At 38.1% G+C, this 24,714-nt stretch overlaps 1 protein-coding gene across 1 annotated transcript; it reads left to right on the forward strand.

Annotated features, from left to right (window-relative positions):
* Window positions 1–3,328: 3,328 nt before the first annotated feature.
* Window positions 3,329–24,444, forward strand: TRPV3 (transient receptor potential cation channel subfamily V member 3). Its single transcript, XM_085301297.1, has 18 exons — window positions 3,329–3,417; window positions 7,352–7,474; window positions 10,677–10,781; window positions 12,427–12,510; window positions 13,545–13,702; window positions 14,463–14,639; window positions 14,838–14,978; window positions 15,437–15,717; window positions 16,876–17,052; window positions 17,927–18,085; window positions 18,599–18,700; window positions 19,285–19,358; window positions 20,447–20,612; window positions 21,093–21,159; window positions 21,544–21,815; window positions 22,632–22,744; window positions 23,405–23,475; window positions 24,346–24,444. Exons 2-18 carry the CDS (start codon window positions 7,356–7,358, stop codon window positions 24,438–24,440), a joined length of 2,361 nt encoding a protein of 786 aa, XP_085157423.1. The 5' UTR covers window positions 3,329–3,417; window positions 7,352–7,355; the 3' UTR covers window positions 24,441–24,444.
* The last annotated feature ends 270 nt before the right edge of the window (window positions 24,445–24,714 follow it).

Genomic DNA, 24,714 nt, shown 5'->3' on the forward strand with positions numbered 1-24,714 from the left:
GCAAAGTGCCCTTTCTGTACTCTACTGGGGGWAGCCCATCAGCATGCTGTTGTGACCTTCCTTTCCTCTCCCACTTTCTTCCCTCCTTGTATCTGGTTTCAAGTTAGCTGGAAAAATCTATGGGAAAATGATAGTATCTTATGTTGCTTATCATACCCTGCTGAAGTACATCTTGGTGTGGTTCTTCAACATAAGCTATGCTGCTAACATCAAATGCATACGCATTCTTTTAAAACCATGCTCTGTATGTGATCTCCTGTGGATTCTCCCCACAACAAAAACAATTCTGAATTCTTTTCGGCAGAAATGAAGAGAATCTAAATGCACTTTTTCCACAGTGCAAAATCATGAAGTCTCCTGTGAATCAATTAAACATTAAGCTCAGGGGAGCTGGCTGATACTGGTGATTGGAGTGTATAGTGTTTTAATACTTAAACTTTGGATTATTTTTTAAAGAGTTTGGGGAATGGAATGCTGACAATAAGTAATTTACAATTCGTGCTGTTACCTATTAATGTCAAAAATTCTTTTTAGACAATGGCTTTTCCTCTTAGTGAGTCCCTGTTGGGGTAGTGAAAATCAGAGAATTAAATATAACATCTGAATAACTTCCTAACGTGAGCTTGACTCTGATCATGTCACGTAACAGCAGAAYAGAAAATGCAGCTCTGACTCCCTGATGGCAGATGGCAGATCTCCAAGTGCTCAGTCGCTCCCACCTGGGGCTTCCTTCATCGTGTTCATTTTAGTTTCTAGCAAGTCTAGCACTTGTTAGGAAAAACAAATTAATGAATGCCAAATAGGCTGCAAATGTGCTGCTCGCTGGTACTGTGCGAACTATCCAAAGCTAACATTTTCAACTAATTTTTCACAGGAGATCTGTGTCTAGGTATTAATGTTTCTGACCTTCATGGCATCTCTGTTAGTAACTGGTAAAAAGCAGCATAATGTTATTGTTTGAGGCCCTTCTGACATTGGAGCAGCTGGTAACTGTTGTAAAACTCTAAAATTGTCTACACAGCCATGATACAGCCTGTTGCAAAACTCTCCATGGCTTCTGAAAAATGCTGGCCTTGTCAGAAATCTCAGGGCAGAACAAATCTGGGAACATAAAGGTTAAGTGGGTTAATGATTAAAACTGTAAGAAATTGTTTGCACAGATGTGACTTACTGTAGTTCTGCCTCTCACTTCCTGCCTCTGAAGTCTGCCCTTAAAAATAACTCAGTTCAAGCTCACAAYGCCTATGTCTAACGTGTGCCTTTCCTATCTGTTTTGGGGAGGATTAGCTAGAACCAGTCTGGGCTCATGTTTCCAAAATCGGACAATTGCACAGAAAAAGCTACCCCTCATAATGGATGAGAAGCTGTTACCACAGATCAGGCAGGACGAAGTGTAATTTCCAAGCACAGGAACTGTTACAGCTCTTGTAATCCTCTATGCCTTTTCCTGTGCAGGTTTGATGCAGGGGTCCAATGCTCTTGCTGTAGCTTATCCTTTAGTTTTTCTTTTTGGATATCTGGCACTACGTGATACGTAGACCACATTGCTAGGTCCTATATTCTGCTAAGCCACACAGATCTGRGTCCTTTCAGATCTAGCTGCTTTCTGAATTCAAGGTACTGCTTGCTGCCAAATTCATTTTCTCTCTCTTTACCAGAGGAATTTCTTAACCAGTCTGTTCCTGTGGTTTAGATGAGAATTAAAGCAAGAGTCCTCAAATACACCTTTGCACAATTTTAACTTTGCCTCTTTTCACATGTGGCTCTCCCACCTCAGAATGACTTCAGTTACACAGTCTTCTCTTGCAGTTTGTGCGGACGGTTGAGTCAACCATCTYCTAGGCAAGCTTAAATGCCAGTATTCAGCCCTTACTCCAGATGAGTAGACCAGCACCTGGGAGAGTATCAAAGCAGCTGACTTGAGATTGCAGTGTGTTGGCTTAGGCATAGTCATTGGACAAGGTGTGAACCACCTTCCTGGCGCAGGATTTGGAGTATATCATCATAAATTTGCCTTAGGCAAAGCTGGATGTGTGCTCAGCACATCCAACCAGAAGTCTTGCAGGGCAAAATTGAGCTGGCCTAGGCAGAGCCCGTTTCACCATACTGCTTGTGGGAAGCTAATTCATTTCCAGAGACAGGGCAGTGCTCCCTGGTATTTCTCACTGTAGATTTGACCTTGATTTGAGGCGAATATAATGCTCAGCAGTCCTCTTTAAAGAAATCCACTTGATGAACAGGAGAGGTTTGCCTACAATTTGYGGATGTATTTTAAAACCATATTCCTCAGGCTTCAAATGTCTACCTTAACATTCTTAGGTATTTTATGYTTTGCTTTCCAAATTCTCTATCCACCTTCCAGCAAATTCCCCCCAAATTTGACGCTTTCTTTTCTTGTCTATAGCCTGAGGAAGTTTTCTCTTTGGCTGATGTGCATAAATCCCCCTAAACCCACTTATATATGTAAAGTCTGTAAAGGAGAGACCAGCAGCCCTAAGAACATCTCTTAGGCATCACTACAAAGATGTGCAAGATTTAAACGTACTATTTCTAGTGATAAAGGAAAAACTCTATCCAGCATGTCCCATAAAGAAGTCTGTATTAGCAGTTGCTCAAGAGCTCAAAATGAGCAAAGCTAAAAAATTAAGAAAATACAACCAGTACTGTTTATGTGAAATGTACCTATTTGTATCCTTGCAGAGCCTGAAAGTACGCATTCATCAAAAAATGAATAGGGAAATATCTAAGGAAATCCATGGGGTTTTCATTACCATTATCACTGTGGAAATGTAAGATTTTCTAAGCCCATTTCTATTTTCTCAATAATAACAAATATTTTTCTTTGCTGGAACGCTTGCCGTGATCTTTTTCTCACTTTTACCTTGTGCTTTCTGAAAAGCACCATAACGTACAGTAAACTAAGCGTGACGTAGAGATGTCATTTGCTACCCAAATGCGTGTGCATAACCATTTTCTTTGAAAACAATATGTAAACTGCAGAGGGCTGTGATCGCCTTGGATAGATACTCTACTGTTGCCATTAAGTCATCCTTAAGYGACTCGGCTCTGGTAACACTTTAGTATATAATTATTGCATGTGTATGTGTCATCCCAGTTTGGCAGCTACGAAGTAAAGAGTTTGTCGTCTAGCAAGTTTCTCTCGGCTCCCTAATTTACGACGTAACAAGTCCTGTAAGGCTGCAGTGCTCCGGCACTGCACCTCTCTGTGCTTTCCGGCAGCCGAGGAAAACCAGTCAACTGAAGGAGGGTGGTTTTGCGTTTTTTAGATAGTTTTGAGCCTGATTATAGTTTTACTCGTTTGGCAGATTAGTATCTTTGGATGTTRTCACAGCATGAGCGGGATCCTACAGTTTTGAGGTGCCTTTTCTACACCTGAACGCAAGTTTCATCAGCATGGTAAGTTGTCTGAGTGCTGCTGTGRGAGTTTGGTGTAGGCGTGATGGTATTTTGGAGAATGAAATCTTCAAAAGACAAAGGCTAAACCTTTCTCTTGACTGGAGCAGGCTGCTCTGTTGTGCTGCTTGCTGTTTTTCTAGTTTATTAATCTTTCTCCTGAGCCGTGTCAGAGAAAGTGGAAAAAAAAGATATAGCTAATTTTGTTTATATTTTCAACTTGATGCACTGTAKCATTTCCTATTTTCTGTGCTAAGGGGATCCAAAATACACTGTCGTATAAACTAAACTTAAATAATATTTTCACCTCCTATTGAAAGTGTTAGTATAGTGACTGTCAAAAGTAAAATACCTGGCCAGGTGGAACAATCTTTATTTCAACTCATTTAAATGTCTTTTTGTCTAAATGGACATAAGCAGGTGAGTAATTTTAAAGCATTCTCCTCGGGGAAGAAAGGAAGAAATCTCTTCACAGAGATTTTTTAATTCCTCTTAAAAAAAAAAAAAAAAAAAAAAAAAAAAAAAACCTAGAAAGGAAAAAATTTCTCACCGAGAAGAAAATGACTTTTAGATAGCACCTAATCTCTACTACAGCATCTAAAAAAATTGAAAAATCTTACAGAAAGATGAAACTCCTTTTTTTTTTTTTATCAAGAGTGACTTTCTCCCAATAGGGTTCATACCATATCATAAATAATACACAAAAACCAAAATAGAGTTTTATCATCTTTCCCCTAGGGATACTTTTTCTATGAGCTCGTAAGCATTAGCTTGTAGGTGCTGGAAAGGGTGGTCTGTGCTGTCGATGTTCAGAAGACGGTGTGAATTAAACATAGCTATTAGTAGTCACCTCTACTCCTCTGCCCCTAAGGAAATGGGGTTTGTCCCATAATAGCACAGCTGAGTGTTTCTTGTCATTTGTATAATTCTCTTTTTAGCTTCTGTGTTTGTGCTGTCATTGATCTATGGAGACACAAATATCTATGATTTTTCTTGGTTTCAGGTAAGCATGAGGAGTCTTTGATAGTGCATAAAGTACCACTTCCTGTAAGAGTGGCCGAGTCACRTTCACCATTAAACATAAATGGTCTTTTCTTATCCCCACCACACTGGAAGTGAGATACTGGGTCCTCAGTGTACTCCCTGTCCCCTCCAAATTAATTCTTAGTACTGTAAATCAACATAGTATTTTTACCTCATTGCCTGCTTCAAATAAACCATGTCTCTGGTGGTCTGAAGGCAGCAATTAACTAGATAATGAGAGTGAAAAATAATTATACCAGAAGAAGGCAGTCCATATCAGGTTAAGCTGCACAACATATGATTTGACATTCTCAACTGTTGCACTATTTTACTCTATGTACCATAGATTAGTGATAGTGCAGGAGGAGATCTCATATGATGATGAAAGCAGTTGGTCATTAAACTAACAAGACAGAGGGAGGGAAGAAGCCAATAAGCATAAAAAAAACCCACCATTAACTTCCATGAGATTTGTATGGCTAACGCTAGAATAAGAAGTGAGCTCTGTAGCCATACTGTCAAAAGCCCTGCTTTGGTTTTAATCTGACTGTGCAATTAATTGTGATTACAAATGAGACACTCTGCTACACTCAGYGCAGTATGAAGGTCCTGCTTCCACTGTGCCTGCAGTTATTTACTTGTGCAGACTTGGGATCTCATTTAAATATCGTCTCTGTGGCTGTGACTGCACAGACCAGTCTCCCAAGTGCCTTTGGAAGCTGTAGTCTATGTATGCAAAAATGAATCTTTCCTTTTTCCTCCCCAGATTGTTTCCTTTGTCCCACTCCCAAATGAGCGGCTCTTCCCTATGTCCCTTGTGTGGTTCACAGACATCAACCTCAATTTTTTTTCTCCAGCCCTCCCTAGTGCTCTGACTTCTCCAGCTCTCGCACACCCCTACTGGACGTGCCCGTCTCAGCTCAGCACCTCCTTTTGCACAGCCCCCTGTTTGACCTGCTTTTCTAGCTCTTGGTCTGTTTCCAGCTATTCTTTCTCTAAAGTAGGTATTTAGTGCCAGTCTCTATCTTATCTTAGTCTCTGTATATTCGATTTATGTCAAATATCTCATTTATCTCTTCCTCTGATGRGAATTGTCTTCAATGCACTTATAAACTGCAGTGTGTTCTTATGGCACTCTAAGAAACAAATAGCAGAATTATTTGTYAGCTAAACAAGACAATGGTAATTCGTTTTAGCTGTGTTTTAATAACTGATGTAACATGCCTGCAGATCTACAGTACTGCATTTTTCAAAGGCATGGACAAAACTATTTCCTACCTCATAAAATGTAGTATCCAAGTTCTGTTCTTGTGTATGCTTACTGCATGGAATAAATGTCCTTTGTTTGCAAGTGCATAAAGTAACATCAGATTTGCTCTTTATGAATTATTTCTCAGTGTTGTAATACAAATTCTCAAGAAATGCATCCAAGTTATGTACGATTCTGAGTTGCACTAGTGTGATTTCACGTTTGTCATGTAAAAATATCTACTAGTGGTAGAAAAGACAGCAACATTTTATTTTTGATATACTCTTAATTTAAACACCTCCAAAGTTAAGGAGTACTTTTCAGTATTTCAGATTTCTTCTCTATTTCTGTTAGTTACAAGAAATTACAACTGCATTTGTAGGTGTTTGAACCTTGCAAATTCTCAATTCTCTATCCTTGGGATGGAAAATCTTTCTATTTAAACAATTGTCATATATGCACTAATGGATTTTCATTCAAATATCAATGTATTCCACRTGTCCATTTCCCCTCTAACACTAGTGATCATGTCTGTTCAAACATTGCACAGTCCGCTTTCTGCATCTTGTTATTCCCATAATGAACAAATTATAGTTGACAACACTGGGACAGGAATATAAAAATTTCTTTGTACATTTGTCACATTAAGGAAAGTGGAGACAGGAGGGGAAAAATAATTTTGTTCAAACTTGCAGGCAATAATTATTGTATGTCCTTGGTTACGGAAAGCGCTTCCCTAATTTGCCTGCAAGTGGATCCATGACCTTGTAAAACTTGCTATTTCTACATGCAATGAATTTTAAAGGATCTTAAATTTACTCTCTTGCTTTTAAGTTATCCTTGATGATTTAAAATGATGCCCTCAAGTATTATATTGAGAAATAGGAAGATAATTATTCATTATTACTTAYAGAATTCATGCTGTGAGTGTTCAGATACATGCATTAAGGTCCTCTTGTATCACATGCTGGTGATTGCTCACATTTAGGAGGGTAATGACTTTTTTTTCCTGTAAAAAAATGTTAAGAAGTGTCACTAGGACACAAGARTCCTTGGTGTGATCTGTGTTATAAGCTGAGTCTGCCTGGGGTTAGTATTCACACTCTGTCTTTTGCTTCTGTTATTCCCATGCATTGAAAAGCTTCATGCCTTTTTCTRTGCTTGATGCACTTTGTGTCAGAAAGCTTCCTTCACATATTGTACCTGTTGCAACAGATGTTCCCAGAATTTAGCAGTTTCCTAGAGTTATGTTGGATAAGTAAGAATGGATTCCTTAGATTAACTGCAGAGATGCACAAATTTTGCGGCTACTTGTAAAAGTCATTCTTGTATTTTTGTTTCTCTAAATAACATATACTGTCATTGTGATTGACAGGCTGCCTTCAGTTTAGTTTAGGTGCATGCTTGAAGTTATAGTTCTCCTGGATTTATGGTGTCTCTCTTTATGCTGCTTTTGTTGGAATGTAATTTAATCAGTCATGAATATAACCTTCCAACCTTGACACATGAAACAGTAGGCATATGCTTAACTGAAAATGAAAARCTTTGGAAAGAAAAAGTCAAGATTTATGTGCTTACATGCAAAGAGTGCAAATAGGCAATTTGGTCACCRTACTTTCTTCAAATGAACATGGAGTTGAATAACTGTAAATCTATCTACTGCAGAAACATGATTAAAGATAACAAAGAAATTATTCCACTAATGGGCAAGAAAGCAAATCCACCTGGTATCCCCGCTTCAAACCAGCAAGACAAAAAGCTGACTGAAAGCACTCCCACAAAGAAAAGGTAGGACTTCAGCTTAGTCTAAAACAATAAAACTACCTCTTTTATCTCCTTTAGTAGATGTTAGCACTGAAATATCACTAACAACTTTTTTCATGTAATGAATGTATGGGCTTGATGAATACGAGGTGCCCTAAAAAATAGTGTGCTGATGCTGTTAACAAGTAGAAGATTATYCTGGTGGTTTGGTAGATGTATAATGTGTTCACTTTAATGGGACAAAGACTTAATCCCTAGCTCAGAGATGCTTCAGACTGTTGCACGACTGKAATTTGTGTCTCATGTCAACTGGGCTTTCTGCATCTCCTGTTTACAAGAACGCTGTCTAGCACTGGTCAGCACATTGATAAGAGAAGGTGGAGAGAGCTTTTCAAAGAGATCACATGGCAGGGTACGCGGGCTTTCAAATAAGAGGGATGCTGACCTGGAAAAAAGGAGTATTTCAAACTTAGCCTCACATGGGAACATGACAGGTAATGGGGAGGAAGAGGTGAAATTAAAAGATGAAAGCTGGCAAAGCAGGCAGTTTGAGAAATCCCATCACAGACAGAAACCTGAATTTGCTCTATTTTTCATGACTCTGATTAATGAGTTCTCTCAACTCATTTTATAGAATAAAATATTCATTTTCATGTATAATTTATAGTGGAGAATTAAGATGTGGATTAAAGGTTGTATTTAATACGAATAGGGAAATAAGTAGTTGTTCATCCCTGATAGTTACTGTAGCATGAGCAYGAATTTTCATTCATAAACTCTTTACTCTGTGGCTAATTGCTAGTGAGCGTAGCAATTTTTGAAACTCTCRAGGCCCAGGGAACTGTGGCTGTTCTGACATTTGTAATTTTTAATAATAGCRGGAATCATTTTCTACAGAAATAGTGTGATTAGTTATTTGAGACCCACTACCTGGGTGGCTCAATTGCTCCTTCTGTCATTAAGTTCAAAAAGAAGCTCTCCTTTTATATGCAAAGTAATTCAAAAAGAGGCAATTGCATGCAAGATTGTCTAGTTACAGCAAACACTGACAAATATTGCCCTTCAGTTGCTTAAGCTCATATCTCACATTCAGTTTTGTCATCAATAACAGTAACCTAGGGGTTTTTCCCATCTCGCAACCRAGAGCTCAGGGTGTGACAGACAACATTCCTGTAACGTAAGGAATGAAKGTCACAGGAATTTTAATGTTCTGTTAATTATATGTTTCTATGCTGCTGTCTTTCTGTTGCTTCCTTCTGGTGTAGTGTACCACTAAGCAGCTACTGCACTTCCATGGGCGGCTTTCTAACTTGTCAAATGTGCTGGCAGTATATAGTTTACRAAGATAATGACTTTTCCCTTCTTGAAGCCCCTGGAGTTTGAGTGAACTAACAGTATATAATTAAGTACAGGAAAACCGACACACAGGCTGGGAGAAGCGTTGCCAAAGTTGTCAGAGCTTGATTGCGTCTGTGGGCCGTGTTCTCGACAGCGAGCACCAGGACCACATAAGCATTTGGATATTTGCTGGCAGTTGGCCGCTTGTTTTGCATGGCTTTTTAACCTGTAGCACCTCCAGAAAACCTACATGCTGGGATAGGGCCCGCTTCATAGCTGCTATAAATCCACTGAATGCCAAATTTTTCCGCATGAAGGCACTTCTGGGAGAGCCAGGAGCTGCTCTCGGGAATGTCAGCTGGTGGCATGCACTTCCCTTCCAGTGCAGAGGCAAGGGCAAGGGAGACAGTCCTCAAAGCTTCAAGCGTGGCAGCTCTCCAGACTTTCTGGAAGTTCACTGTGGCCACCAAAAGCTGTTTGCCTGTTGGGGCAGATCCTGCATGTCATAGTTGGGGAATGCAAAATAACAGGATGGACCCATGTTTTTCCCAATCCTTCATCTCTGCACCAAATTCAGATCCCAAAGAAGCAACAGTGATTTGCAGCAGCCGTGAATCTGGCGAGTGTGGTATGAGTAATGGCAATGGTCCTGTTTCTGTCTAGATCTTTCTTATGCTGCAAAGAGCACCCCCTTGCCAAAGTAATTGCAGAGAGACAGTCCTGCTAACCAGAAGTGGCATTTTATTTACCACGTGCTTAGAATACATTCACAGGCACATCTCAAATGTTAATAGGTCATGTAAATTTAAACATCCACACAGTGAATTAACACTTGGATCACCAAGACATTGGAAAATGAGAGGGATGTTAGACTATGCTATTTTTAGCAGACATCAACAAGTTGTTCAGTAGTAGCCTAATAACATACTACATTTTAAGATCAATATGTACTTTAATTCCACTGGATTCTTTGTAGGGGGTGAGGAGGTTACAGCTGAAAAAGGAAGAACTATCCCACTGTCTAAACTACAAATATTAGTTGAATTTGGAATATTTTCCAGGTGATTACTGAAACATTTTGGAAATCTGATTCTAATCTATACCATGTGGGAATCACTGCATCCACCACTGAAACTCCCTTGTCTTGGATGAAATACATCAACGTCTTAATGAGACCTAGTAATCACAAGCCCTTGAGCCACTTTCCCTTCAAACTCCACAGGCTTTTAAAGGGCTAAATCTTACTATTTTTCTCATGCTCCCTTTCTCTGTGTTGTTTCGCATTTCATTCTTTTCCCTATAAATAGGTAYCCATTAGCTAGATATAGTTAAATGTCATGCTCTGACTGGTGAAGATTACAAATTCAGTCCTGGAGGGTGGAAATGTCTTATGTCTAACATGTGACCTTTCCAGCTTTCTGATTTAATGTTTATCATTRCTGATAGGCTTGGAACAATCCATCGTGCTGGTTCTTAGCTGCACATACAGGGGCTAGAATGCAGCAGATTAAAAAGCATATGCATATGTATGTGCGTACACATAAATGTATGGCTGTTCAATAAATGGCTGGTGTTGCATTTAGCTATTTGCACAAAGGTTGGATGTGAGGTTGTTTTTAGACTGCTGGGGTGGCTGCTTAGACATGTCAGGATGCAATCCCATGTCTTCTAAAAATATCTCCAGATCTTTTGTCCATCTGCCACAATGTTTGAGGCTGGGATTCCCCCAGGGAAAAGTAGATAAGCTTCTATTCCAGCATCTTATTAGATATGATGGCAGAAAGTATAAACTGTCAAGCTTGTCCAAGGCATGTATATATATTGCTTTGTTTATTTTATGGTGGTTTGCCTTTTTACTAACAATTTTTTAATGCAATATGTTCAACAGTTCGCACTTTTTTCTAGAGATTGATGGTTTTGAAAGTAATGCAACTCCACATAATACATCTCCCCCTGTGTTTTCAAAACCCATGGATTCAAATATTCGTCCATGGTAAGTTACAGATGCATATGCAATAGTCATATTGCAAATATAGCTACTTTCTTTTCAGCATTTACTCTTCATTTCTCCCTATACTTCAGAGCTAAAATTTCAGGTGGCTTTTCATAGCTTTTGGTTACATCAGAGGCAGAACTCTGGATGTCAGTTGTTGCCAGATGACTTATCTTTATATATTGCTGTCATTTACTCTGAATAAATAATTCAGAGTAACTGAATTAATTCAGARTAACTCTGGATAAAGCCTCAAATTTGAATAAATTTTAAATCAGTACTTTCTATTTTAGTGTTTTTTTTTCTTAACCCCTTATTTGTGATACAGTAGGAGGAAATCCACTTACCTACTTCTGTGTTTTCTGCTGCAAAACCATCATGAAGACCACAGCTTAATTTAGCAAGCCCTATTCCCAGCTGTGTACTGGCATCTTCCCTCTTGCTCATCAACAATCAAACAACAGGAAGATGCTGAGTATGAGATATTTAAAGACAAACATTTATGCTCAATGAATAGAGAAAAATTATGACTGGGAAGAATGCACTTAATTTTTAAAATGYTGAGAGGTACTAAAAGCCAATAATTATGAATAAGGGAAATATGCCTCAAATCTAGCATAAGCCCAAAATGGCCAAATGTTCTCTGGGTGTTTGGTCAACTATATGGAATTAGCTGACAATCCTGTTTGGGTTTCGGAGAGGTATCTAAATATCTTCCTCTCATTTGGAGCCAGACCTGCACACCAGACATGCACATTGTCACCAGATTCCTCACAGTTTTCTGCAGAGAAGTGATGGACTGAATAAGAATGGATTCTGAGCGCTCAGCCTTATTTCAAAGGGATGGGAATATCCGCAGAGCGGTGCAGAAGCTCAGCRTTATTGTCCATGTACCCGTTTCGTCAATAATAGTTCAGTCTCCTACATCATTAACCTGAGGTTGTTCATAAAATATAAACCTTACAGAAAACCAAAATACAAGTAAGAAAAATTACCATCAATTCATCTTTGTTAAATCTGCATCCAGAAATATCTGGGAAAGGGCGTACAATGATTACAGAATACCAATACCACTGGAATCCTTTAAGTTTATTGCCTAAGTAWGTATTTAGGGCCAAGTCTTCAATTTCTTTTAGTTGAGGCTTCCATTCAAGTCAGCTACCAAATTCCTCTTCAGTTACCTGCTGTGTACTGCTTAGYAAATCTTCAGATATATCACTTTCATTAGGTGATTGCAACCCATGCAGAGTAACTGCTTTAATATTTGTTTTGTAGTAGATGACAAATTCAGCATGCAATAAAAGAACATAATCTTAGCATTCARGGCGATGCATAAAAAGCAGTGAACTTGGGGAAAAAAAAAAAACCTACAACTTCAGGATCTATAATTAAATAACACAGAAATATACATGAATATATGAATTGTTTTCATAAAATTTTTAACATAATAAAATCTTGAGTCATCTCATTTTTATCAYTTATTTTAAAATATGCAGGGGAGAAAAATGATAGAGTTAAAAATATGTCAAATTAGATTAATTCAGCTCTATTGTAGATACTGCTACTTAGTATTGCCTGTTTCTTCATGCAATTTGCCAAAATGTCTGCCTGACTTAGCACTTATCCTTTTTTGTACTACTTTTAGTGCATCTGGAAATGGGGAAGATATGGATTCCCCACAGTCTCTTCAGGATGATGTGACTGAATATAGCCCTAATGTGGAGAATTGGTGAGTGGAGACATGAGGTATTTCTTAGTGTCTTTTCTATRGATTAAGTATATGGTAGGTGTACCATATACATATAGTAGGTATTGCTGTTTTTTTACCTGCCATTATTTAGAAATAAGGTCATATGTATGTATACATTTGAGTCTTCAATAATTAAACCAAGAAACTAGGTATCAAACATCCTTACACTAAACATGAGATTTGAGAAAAGCAGAAGTTAGTCATTTAAGTTTCACTGAAGACAACGCAGGACCTAAACACTACACATAAAAAGGCATGAGCAAATRCTCAAATATCAATATTTTTAGCAGCAATACAACACTTTCTTTCTTCGAAAGCAAACTCTTCTAAATATAGAAAATATTTATTTTAGAAGTGAAGTATTGCTCTCTATTTCAGTCAGTATTAAGAAATATTTTTTAGCTTGATGGAATGAACAAAATGCATTCAGTTAATGTTTCTGAGGGCTAATAATCTTGGTAGCCAGTTTCACTCRGAAGAGATACAGCAAATGTCTGGCCAGGAGTATTTCTGATGTGGGAGGTGGAAGAGGGAGATACTAAATTCTTGTTCGAGTAACGTATCACCAGGAAAGCTATATAAGATGATGTGAGGTTAAAACTCATCCTCTGCTGTGAGTGGGGTGTTCACAACTGGYRTGCAGCATCGGGCCTGGGCGTTGAAGACGGGTATGGACAGATCGGAGGAGCAGGGAGAGCAGTAGCACTGAAGAAAGGGGGAAAGAGTTCACTAGGACTACTTAGCTTTTTGTTTTAGAAGAATGTACAAACCAACAAAAATGCAAAAAAAAATCATGGGAAAAATGTACACTTTTTATAAAAACTTATAGTTGCTGAACTGTAGAGAAGTGGCTATCTACAGAAACATTTTGAGATGCTTTTCAAGAATATACTTGGTAATGGGGCAACTTATATATAGTTTGGGGCAAGTAATTCTATTTTTTCCTCCTTTCTTGCATAGAAGATAAAACACAGTAAATTGAATTGGCTATTTCATTATTTTTGCTAATTCAGTGCTAATGTATCACAAGGACCTGAGCAGACCAGCGCCCGGAAGAAGTTGAAAAAATACATATTTAGGGCAGTATCTGAGGGGAATGTAGAAGAATTGCAGTGTCTGCTTGCCGAGCTGAAGGAAAGATTGAACACAAGTACAAACACGACTGTGCCAGGTAAGCTGTGGAGTTGCCTAAAGGAAGATTGTTACCTCTTCTAGCAGCATACATACAGTCTAAAACCGGGAAATACCTCTGTACAAGACGTACTTGCTTGTCAATAGGAGGTCAGCAGTTTGCAGCTTAATGTATGTCACATGTAAGCTTTCATTTGGAAATAAGAAGGTGTCTAATAAGCTACCTGCTCGCAGCGTCTGAGGCCCGTTGGAGAGCGTTTCTGCTCCGTTCGTGGTACGCCACGGGTGTATCTGCGCCAGGTTCCCAGAGCTGTGCCTGAGCGAGCCTTCTGCAGCCTGAGACTCGGAGCTGATGGGTCAGTTCAAGCCGCAGCCAGTTTAATTGCAGTAAACAGTCAGTTTAATTGCAGTAACAGGACTTGCAATGCGTGTAGCCTGGAAGAGTGGGCGAAGAAGTTAAGAAACAGCTATGCTCTCATGGCCTTTCTGCCAGGGAAACCTATTCTTAAAGAGGGCTTTGCGTTTGTCTGGAGTTCACAGGGCAGTGGGGTGTGAGGAAGAGAAACCTAGTCCATAGGCTAACGTATTCATGAGCATCCATCTCTGAATATATTGTCTTGCCAAGTAAGCATAACACAAATACAGAGGGAATAGGAGGAAATAATTATTTGCCAAATAGTTTATGCATATATATATTTCCCCCTGGTTCCACCCATAATAAACAAAAGGTTGAAATTTCTCCATCCACTCAACAAATAATGAAGCCTACTATGATTTAATCTCAAAATTCACTCTTGCAGATTATCTGATGAAAAAATTCACAGCTTCAGATACTGGCAAAACTTGTTTGATGAAAGCACTGCTGAATATCAACCAAAACACAAATGAGATAGTGAATATGCTATTATCCTTTGCAGAAGAAAATGGTATTTTGGAGAGGTTTATCAATGCAGCATACACAGAAGAAGCATATAAAGGTATTGATATTTGGTACCAATTTCAGGTGTAGGGTCATATGTATTATCCATAAATGTAATTTCCTCAAGTGTTCTAATGATGATTTACCTTTTTTAAACATTTTTATTCAATATTATTGGTGCTGTCTGTTATGAAGTATTAGTGTTCCTAATGAGTACAGAGATCCAACATTTTAAATATTGTATCTGTTGTTTCAGGTCAGACAGCTCTAAATATTGCCATTGAAAGAAGACAATCTGAAATCACTCAAATCCTTATAGAAAAAGGAGCTGATGTCAATGCTCATGCCCAGGGTATTTTCTTTAATCCCAAGCATAAGCATGAAGGTTTTTATTTTGGTAAGTGGAAGTGCAGTCTCTCTGGAAAAGTTAAGAAGGAACAACCAAACAATTGACACTATGGACGAGGGGGCAAATGCAGATCATTACTGTAGCTAAACCTAGATTAAGAAACTCATTCACAAGATAGAATGACACAGTACTTTTGTTTTTTTTTAAATTTAGTGTAAGCAAAAGTAACTTGCTGGAGTGCAATGTATTACAAACACTCAGATATTATTGTAAAGCAGTATTTTAAATGCTGAATAGTAAATAAAATGTAACTAATTTGAAGATGAAGATTTTTCTTCAAAGAATATTTTCATGCAAATTAAGCTTTTCTTTAAACCAAGAGCTAAATTTTATATAATAAGTATATAACTATGCCTTAACCTATTAAGATGCTTAAAAGAGTCACTCTTGTAACATGACTCAAACGGTTGTAATAAACTGAACACTTATGTTTTGTAATTTTGTAGGTGAAACTGCACTGGCATTAGCTGCATGTACCAATCAACCAGACATAATTCAGCTATTAATGGACAATACCAGAACTAACATTACTTCTCAGGATTCCAGAGGAAATAATATCCTGCATGCACTAGTTACTGTGGCAGAAGACTTTAAAACCCAGAATGACTTCGTAATCAGAATGTATGATATGATTTTATTGAAAAGTAAAGATAGAAATTTGGAAACAGCGAAGAATAAGCAGGGTTTGACACCACTACAATTAGCTGCAAAAACCGGGAAATTGGAGGTGGGTYTTATTTCAGTATTATCTAAGGGAATCTAAGTATGCAAACCTTTCTGTTCTGCAGAGGGAGGCTCTGGGAGAAGGCGAGCGCTCGTGTTAAACAGCAACAAGAYGCACAGACAATATTTGCCTACTATAAAACTGTGTTTAGTGCAGGGGCTAGCAGCATCGCTCCATGCTTGCTCTTGTTTTTCCGGCCTGTGAACATGGTGTTTCAGAGAGGACGGGCCCGACGCAGCCGAGCAGGGGTGTCCTCGGCACCGAGCGCTGCTTCGTGTAACCGAGAAGCGATTTGCTCACAGTACAAATCTCACTGTCATGCTGAGTGGCTGTTTGGGTATTTTGTGCTTCRTTCTTGCTTCATGCTGGACAAAGAAATAAAAACACCTCTGCTGAGAGCTTAGCAACAGGAATGAAATCTGTTTTCAACTTTTCTAAGTAGAACATGTAATTTCAACCAAGAATTTTAGCATCTGAAAGCTGATATTGATAGCATGGCTTTAAAGATTAAAATAAAATTTGCTTCTTTGGAAATGTAACTTTTGCAGTATTTGAAATTTTGTGCTGGTATATGAAAAGTGAAAGAAAAATTTGGAAATCTTGGAGCTGAACTTCAAAATCTAAACAAATATTTACTTATGTACTTTAAAACTGTTTCAATTTATCATTTATTCTCTCAAGATCTGCCAGAGTAACACTGAGCTCAGAAATATTGTACTTATTGTATTACATTTGTACAATTACAGAACCTATGAATAATTCCAGAAAACTCACCAGAAATGTTCTATTGCATTACTATAGAATTTGGCCCTCAAATGAACTGATTGTTCTGTGGTAAATAGCTGAAAATGGGATAATTTAGAAAGTTATTGATTAAGTTAACAGAAAATGCAAGTRTGAACATAAGGAAAACTGTGCTTGCATTTCTGAGAAAAATGTTTCTTTAACAGAAGATCCAGAGGCATGAAAAATATTGTATTTCCCAGGGATTTGTTACCTCTGCCACCACTTACTGAGTGGCAGAATTACAAATACRCTGAATTGCACCACTGTAGCAAATGTGATAGTTATAAGGTACAGGTGTGGCAAGGATGTATGTGCTCTCTCCTTTCCCATGAAGAAGAATACGTCTCCTTAAAAATGACTTTGTTAATGTTTTAGATTTTGAAATACATCCTCAGCAGAGAGATAAGAGAGAAGCCTCACAGGAGCCTGTCAAGAAAATTCACAGACTGGGCTTACGGTCCCGTTCAGTCTTCCCTTTATGATCTGACAGACCTAGATACCACCACGGAAAATTCAGTACTGGAAATTATTGTCTATAATACGAATATTGGCGTAAGTTGCTTGTTATTCAAATCTATATATTTTCTAGCAGTGCACTCGTTTCAGGTGTGTTAACCTATACATTTGATTGAAGAACCTGTAAAACAGGAATATATATAATTTTTGGTTCTTGAGTTTTCTATTGGGAACAAGATGAATTTTATACCTCTGCRGACTCTCAGGTGTTAGCACAACTGCGTTCAGCTCCTGAAACTTTGACKAGGCTTTTTGGGGATGCCTTTTCCACCTTTGGAGCATTAATTTGCTGTGCAGRTGAACATAAAAACGGCCCAGCTGGTGAGATCAAAGCTCGTATTTTGACTCCCTCAGTGCCCATTAGCAGCTATCTAGGAAGGCGCACGAGAGCAGGGTGAACSGGCGGCGACGCTTCCCCGTAACGCTCCGTCTGTCCCCAGCCTGCACCTCCTCAGCCCCCTGAGCCAGAGGGGGCAATTCTCCACGTTGTGTCCTGATGAAGTGCTTAGCACTCGTAAAAGCCYGTGGACAGGATGTCCCTGTCTTCATTAACAGTGTTGTTGCTGCTGCACTGCTGTTTCTTCTCATGGTATATAATTTTAGTTTTTCAAAGCTAGAATTTGGCATTTGTTAAATACTGCAATAAAACTACTTCTGTAGGAGGCTGGACCAGAAGTTCGCACTACGGCTTTGCTCAGTGCCCCCTTACTAGAGTACGGCAGGGTATCGCAGCGTGAGTTGGACGAGGCCAGCTGTATTTTGCCAGTGTAGGATCTGACATATCCTTGAGCCTAGATGTGYTTCTGGATCAACAAGAACAGATGCYGAATGACGCGAGGGATATATGCCTGAAATTGTCTCAGTTTCCTTATGAGCAACAAGTTCAAATATTGCTTGCTTTCTTCTACAGAATCGTCATGAAATGCTGACTTTGGAGCCTCTGAATTCCCTTCTGCGAATGAAATGGAAGAAGTTTGCACGACACATGTTTTTTATGTCATGTTGCTTTTATTTCCTGTACAACGTAACGCTAACGTTAGTTTCCTACCACAGGCCTAATGAAGATAAAGTGAGTACAGCAACTTAAAAACTCAACCAATTTCTCTGCTTTAAAATGCAATGGCATTCTCTGATTCATATTTAATATGTTGGTGAATGGAAAAAACAAAACCAGATGTCAGAATATCTGRCTGTAGTGTGACCAGGTTCTCCTACATTAGATCTACGTTTATGGAGGGAAGGAGAACAGCTACAGAGGAGATAATTCCATTTGCATTTTGCAAAAGCATTCCAAAAGCAACTTTTTATATAAAAGAGAGGTGGTTACATTTCTAAAAGCATGAGGAGAGTTTTTTTTTTTTGCTTATTTTTTAACAGACTGAGAAAGAAACTTCTGCTACTTCAAATATGTGTGTTAGGAATCTGATCCCATAGATCCACCATGAAGAAAACTTTGACTAAAATGGAAGAAATTGGGTACCCAAAGGAGGGGTACATACATGAGGCTTCCTATTATTTTGCCTTTTACCCTACAGATACTGAACTCAGAATCTTTCCTGTCCATTTTGGACCTGTCTTGCAGGCTCCACCTTATCCACTAGCACTAACACGTGGTGTAGGATGGCTGCAGTTATCAGGACAGGTGATGGTTATGCTAGGAGCAATATTTTTAGCCATAAAAGAGGTAAGACCTTCTAATAACAAATACATAATGAAATATGTAAAGAAATTCTCTGGATCTGTGAATGCATTGCTGATAACCTTCGCAACATGTTGGTAATATCTTTGTCATTTCTATAATGTCTAGAAGTTTTTGGCACAATACATCACTCATTCTCAATGACCCTACATGTATATCTGAATATAACTGTGTTGCTCGYGAAACAAATGAGGGTTCTTGCCTTTGCACAAAGACATTTAGTACTGGTTTTAAGGACACTGCTGAATTAGAATRTGCAACAGAAAAGACCAGGATATATTGTTTGCCTTATACTAAAAGTAATTAAAAAATAGTAACTTCTTTTCAAGTTAACTATTAAATTATGCCAGAGATGACAGAAACTCAGACTTTCATGTTTTGCTTTGAAAACTTTTTTAAAAGTATTTTTGAAGTTACAGCATGAGGAAAAGATTTTTAATTCTAGAGGCTATCATATCTTATCAAAGACAAATTTTTTTAAAAAAAATCAAACATGATTTTGAAAAATCAGTTATGATCCCTCCTTTCTCTTATAATTGTTCCTGTATTTTACATATCTGTCTACCTAGAGTGTAGCCATCTTTCTGCTTAGGCCTTCAGACCTGCAGTCAATTCTCTCAGATGCRTGGTTCCACTTCGCATTGTAAGTCTGGCTTGCACATATTTTATATCGTATGTATCATATGTAGCATCTGTCATCTCTCCAATGGTCACAAAGAGTGTACTCCTGTAGCAGATACACAGTTTTAAGAGATAAAACATATAGAGAGGCTAAAAACAGTACTGTACTTGGGGGGAAGAGGGGAAAGCAGTCTGTACATATCAACCTCCAATACTGTTATTGATCAGTGAAAACATTAGTGCATGTTATAGTAAAGTTGCATGTAAAATAAAAAGAGTATAGAGTGAGCTGTATATAGAAAAAAATGCTTAAAAACTGGTTAATAAATCAGATCTAGCTTCCAACTCCTCTTGGCTACTTCAGGGAGGAAAAATAGCATAAACTGGTTCAGCTGGCCTAGACACAACGCAGGTGATTCCTTCTCAGTCTTGGCAAAAGAAGTACTGCCAGAGCTAGGTCTGCCCAGTTTGCTGTTGTACCTCTGTAATCTGACCCTCTGAAATGACTGTTTGGGGAAAAAGGTTTACTCCTGTCTGGTAGGATTTAAGGCAGCTCTAAGGTTGATCTAAATTATTCTGCATTTGGTCTGGCTCCTTCTGCTTGTAGGATCAAGGAAAAGAGAAATGACTTAACTCTCACCTTTCCTCCWGCTTCTCCCGTCAACACAGATCAGCCTTGGGCTGCCGCGAATCTGGCCACGTGCTATCGCAGCACATCGTGGGTTCTCTTAGCGGATAGCGTCCTCCTTGTGTGGAGGTTCATGGAAACTCTGTAATGATTTTAACAGTTTGTTAAACTAAAACATTAATAATTGCTTCAAAAATACTGTTCAGAATTCCTAACCTCTCTTGTCAGCAAAATCTACATTGACCAGTTATTGTTGGGAGGATAGTTTAATGCAAATAAACTTTAAYGAACATAACAGCATGTTAATATAACTACTTTTTCTGTACTGATCTATGTTACTGTTAAATTATAATAATGTTCATAGGGGAGAATTGAATGAAATTAGAAGTGAAGCAAAGAAGTCTTGTTTTCATGTTCTTCCATTGTATTGTTGGCTTTGTACTAGTATGTTCCTTTTACATAATGTGTTTGTTTTTTAACAGTTTTATACAAGCTATGCTTGTGATCTTCTCTGTCTTTTTGTACTTCTTTTCCTACAAAGAACACCTCGTGTGTCTTGTTTTGGCAATGGCCCTAGGATGGGCTAATATGCTCTATTTCACCAGAGGTTTCCAATCCATGGGAATTTACAGTGTTATGATTCAAAAGGCAAGTATATTTTTTTACTTGCCTTGTTATAATGTTTGTTTATATAATTCCAGTCATGCAAGTTCAGCAATTTAGATGTATTTTATAGTTCACACTGAAATTTCCTATTTTTAGTCAGCAGAATGCACTATATAATGCACTTCAGTGGCAGAAACTAGCTTATYTCTTAAAATTAACAACATTGTATTAGATAGGCAAGCAATTTGTGTTTTTCATCTAAGAGTTCTGCTGTTTTATTGCGGCATCCTCTGTGAAGCCACTGTTGTGCACAGTTGTACTCACTCTCAGAAGTGCACAAACATAGCAGCTGCCAGTTATCATGAAAAATGAGACCTGCATCTTCTCTAGACTTCTCACTGAGACCACAACTAGTTTGCTTAATGAAAACTATCTGATTCTGTAGTGTTTACCACACCTGTAACCCTGCAGAACACATTCGTAAAACTAGTTCTCAATTTTTATTTCTGATTTAATCTTCAGGTCATCCTTCAAGATGTGATAAAGTTTTTAGTTGTCTATATCGTGTTTTTGCTGGGATTTGGCGTAGGTAAATATTACTGGAGAAAAGCACTGATGCTCTGWGTGAGTAAAACTTTTGGCATTATAATAAGAACCCTATTGTCACGATGAGAGCTCATGTCAGGGTTTCTGCTGGATGTTAAAAGCCAARTTCAGAGTTTTAAACTCTGACTAGAGAATGTCTGAACAGATAAGTAATTTGGCTCTTGTTCAGTTGCCTGCAGYTTCATTTGGATGTGGGATCTTCTTGCTTCATCTTGCTAATCTGTTATCTAGCTGCTGCTGTGCATGTTGCTGGGCAGCYGTAGCTCTTTACTACACAGTGCATTTTAATTTCTTTAGGATAAAGTGCCATGTATGCATAAAGCATTATTGTGATCAAAATTTTCTCTCTTTTTTTTTTTTCCCTCAGCTCTTGCTGCATTGATTGAAACTTGCACAGGCAGCAGTGAATGCCGTTCCAACAGCAGTCTGGGACCTGTTCTGATGGATCTTTTTAAGCTCACCCTAGGACTGGGAGATCTGGAGATCCAGGAAAATTCAAAGTATCCTGTGCTGTTTCTTCTTCTCCTCATAACTTATGTCGTGTTGACTTTTGTTCTTCTCTTGAACATGCTTATTGCATTAATGGGAGAGACTGTGGAAGATATTTCTAAAGAGAGCGAGCACATTTGGAAACTCCAGGTTTGTTTGCAAGCTAGTTTGCTTAGTAAGGTAGAAATGCATTGGCCAAAATCTTTTGAGCTGTACCTATGATCACATACTGCACTGATAGATGGGATTATGTATTATGGGAATCATCAAGAATTATATGGATGCAAATAATGGAAATTACTTAATTGTGGTAACCTAATAACTCTGGAATTAATGGCTATTCTAAAGGTAATTTTGCGGCTCAAGTTTTCAACCTCATGCAGAGTTACATGCATTTATGACATTCTCCTTGATATGTCACCAGGAAGATGTGTKTTATGATCTCCCCAGATAACTAGCTTATTGTGCTCTGCTGCTACTCCTCTTGAATTTGCACARTGCATGAGTTCACTCCCATTTCTTATACTCTGAGTCTGGACTCTTACCAAGACTAGTCAGCTCAGAGGCCCAAGGTGCCAGTGAGGACACAATCAGAATTAGGACTGGAGTCGCTTTGTGTGGTTGGCAGTATCCTGCTACAGGATATATGTACCTGTGGCAGAGCATTGCATGACGATGTTAGAGTTAAACCTTAACGCTGACTCCAGTCAGCTGTCTTCATTTGCCTCCGAGTGTGCCTCCTGCAATGGGACTGACTAGAGGAAGCTGCAGACTTCCTACTTGCGCATGCCAAACAACAAATGATATGAAATAATATTTGCTGCTGATGATGTCAGTGTAGATTATGCATGGTGGATGGAGGCATGACATGTTATAATGAACCATGGGGCCTRCAAACTGTGTGTGTTATGAAATCAGGAAACTTTGAATACTGTTAGCCATGCTTGTGTTACTTCTTGTTAACAGAGAGCCAGGACCATTTTGGAATTTGAAAAATTCTTACCAAAATCTTTGAAGAAAAAATTCCAACTGGGAGAACGGTGTAAAGTGGCTGAAAATGACACGAGGGTGTGTTTAAGGTAAAGCAAAGCTAGAATATTATGCTACTGATTCTTCTTTGTGTGTCTCTTCAAGGTTATTTCTATTAAAAGCCTCTTCAAAACATTCTCTATACTTACATTCTGCTTTTAATGCTTAGATTTTTATATAAAGAAATAGTAAATATATTGTATGAAAATCCAGTTAGGATCTTTCAGCTGTGATCAATGGTTTACATAGAGAGCTATGCCTTTTCCCTTTTTAGACAATTAACTTTTTTGGCAGAAAACAGATTTTTTTTTCAACATGTATGTTTTTAATGTACGAGTACCGAGTCTTTGCCAGGAGATGTTACTTTGTTGTAATCTTTAAATGTTAGGTTAAAAGAATTTATAACTGATTACTAATTGATATGATTAGCATATTGAAAAGATGCTACTCTGCTGTTTTATGAAAAATACTCCCATGTCTAACGTTAATTTCAAGTTTATGCTCACAATGTGTGAAATTATTAAATTTCTGAGCATTATTCTCCTCTGCAAACAGTACATAATACTTCATCCTTTTAGTAGTAGTAAAGCAAGTATTGATGGTAAACCATGACAATTCCAAGAAGGAATGAAGAAATAAAAGGGGAAATGTAGGTGTGTAGCTGGAAGATAATGCATGCTATTAACATACTTTATCTACAACATAAACAGAATTAAYGAAGTGAAATGGACCGAGTGGAAAACACATGTTTCATTTATTAATGAAGATCCAGGGCCAACAGGTACTGCTGAATTTTATACCATCATGTTTGTGAAACTGCTTTTTAAAAATGCTTTAATATTTTTATATCCTTTAAAATATAAACTCTCATATAATCTGGATCCTCAGACACCCTTTTTACTTCTAGGGAAACTGGTGGGAAATATGGTGGGGGCATAAACTTTTTTTTAAAGATCTGGAGAGAAGGTTGGTCATTAATTCTTATTACTCATGTTGTGGCACCAAAACATCGTATTTTTACTTTTTCATTCATTTTTTTCTAAGCAGTTATGCTTGATCCAAGAGTTGCAGTCTCTTATTACATTTGAACAGCATAAGGCCAAATAACTGTTCAACAGACAGAACACACTAAATTGTCATGAATTACATTGCTTTACTCGTTGCGTAGTCATACATAATATTGCAAAATTTGGCAAGAAGTCACACGGACTCTACCCAATAGTTTGCTGTGTTTTAGCCCTAGAAGATTTGTGTTTACATTTTGTGATACATACTGGATGACAAAATGCCCCTTGAATGTTAACCAGGAAATTCAGGATCCCCATCTGCTGATGYTGTTGGAAGTGTACTCAGAAATGACCTAACTCTGAAGTATCAGATGTCCTCCTGGCAGCCAGCCTCAGAGTTTACCGCAGGGGCATATGAGGATCAGAGAGATTAGTTTACAATTTGTGCTTTAGTCAATTAGCACATATAATTCTTAGTAGAATGATCTCAGTAATAGCCAAAAGGGGCAGACAAAAACTTCTGTACAAGATATAGTAAACTGACAATTCACTGTTTAAATAAATGCATGTACTTTTTTAATTTGATCTTGCATGTACACAATTTCTACCATATTCTGTCTTGTTTATAATGCATTTTTTTGTAGATCCAAGTAAAGTTCAAGATAATTCAAGAAGTAATAGCAAAAACACCCTGAATACATTTGATGAAATGGATGATTTGCCTGAAACTTCTGTTTAGTTGCACAYTGTTGCTGTTCAGCTGCACATCAGCATCAGGAGCTGACGCTGAAATCTCTGTTGATATTTTGGACAGCTGTAACCAGCTGTAACAAACTTTCAGTGACATGATCTGATAACTTTAACCCATCAAATCAGGGCAGCTAAGCTGAAATAAAGTGGACTATTTCACTGGTTCAGTTTTGAGCCTCTTGGGAGGGGACCATTTTTCAAGTTTGCATGACACTAGTCAAACTTGGCTCTAGACTTTTGTACTGTTTGAAAGAGTCAGATGT

This window comes from Rhea americana, unplaced genomic scaffold (genome assembly GCF_003343005.1).
Source record: "Rhea americana isolate MKP2758 unplaced genomic scaffold, rheAme1 scaffold_175, whole genome shotgun sequence".
Classification (NCBI taxonomy): domain Eukaryota; kingdom Metazoa; phylum Chordata; class Aves; order Rheiformes; family Rheidae; genus Rhea; species Rhea americana.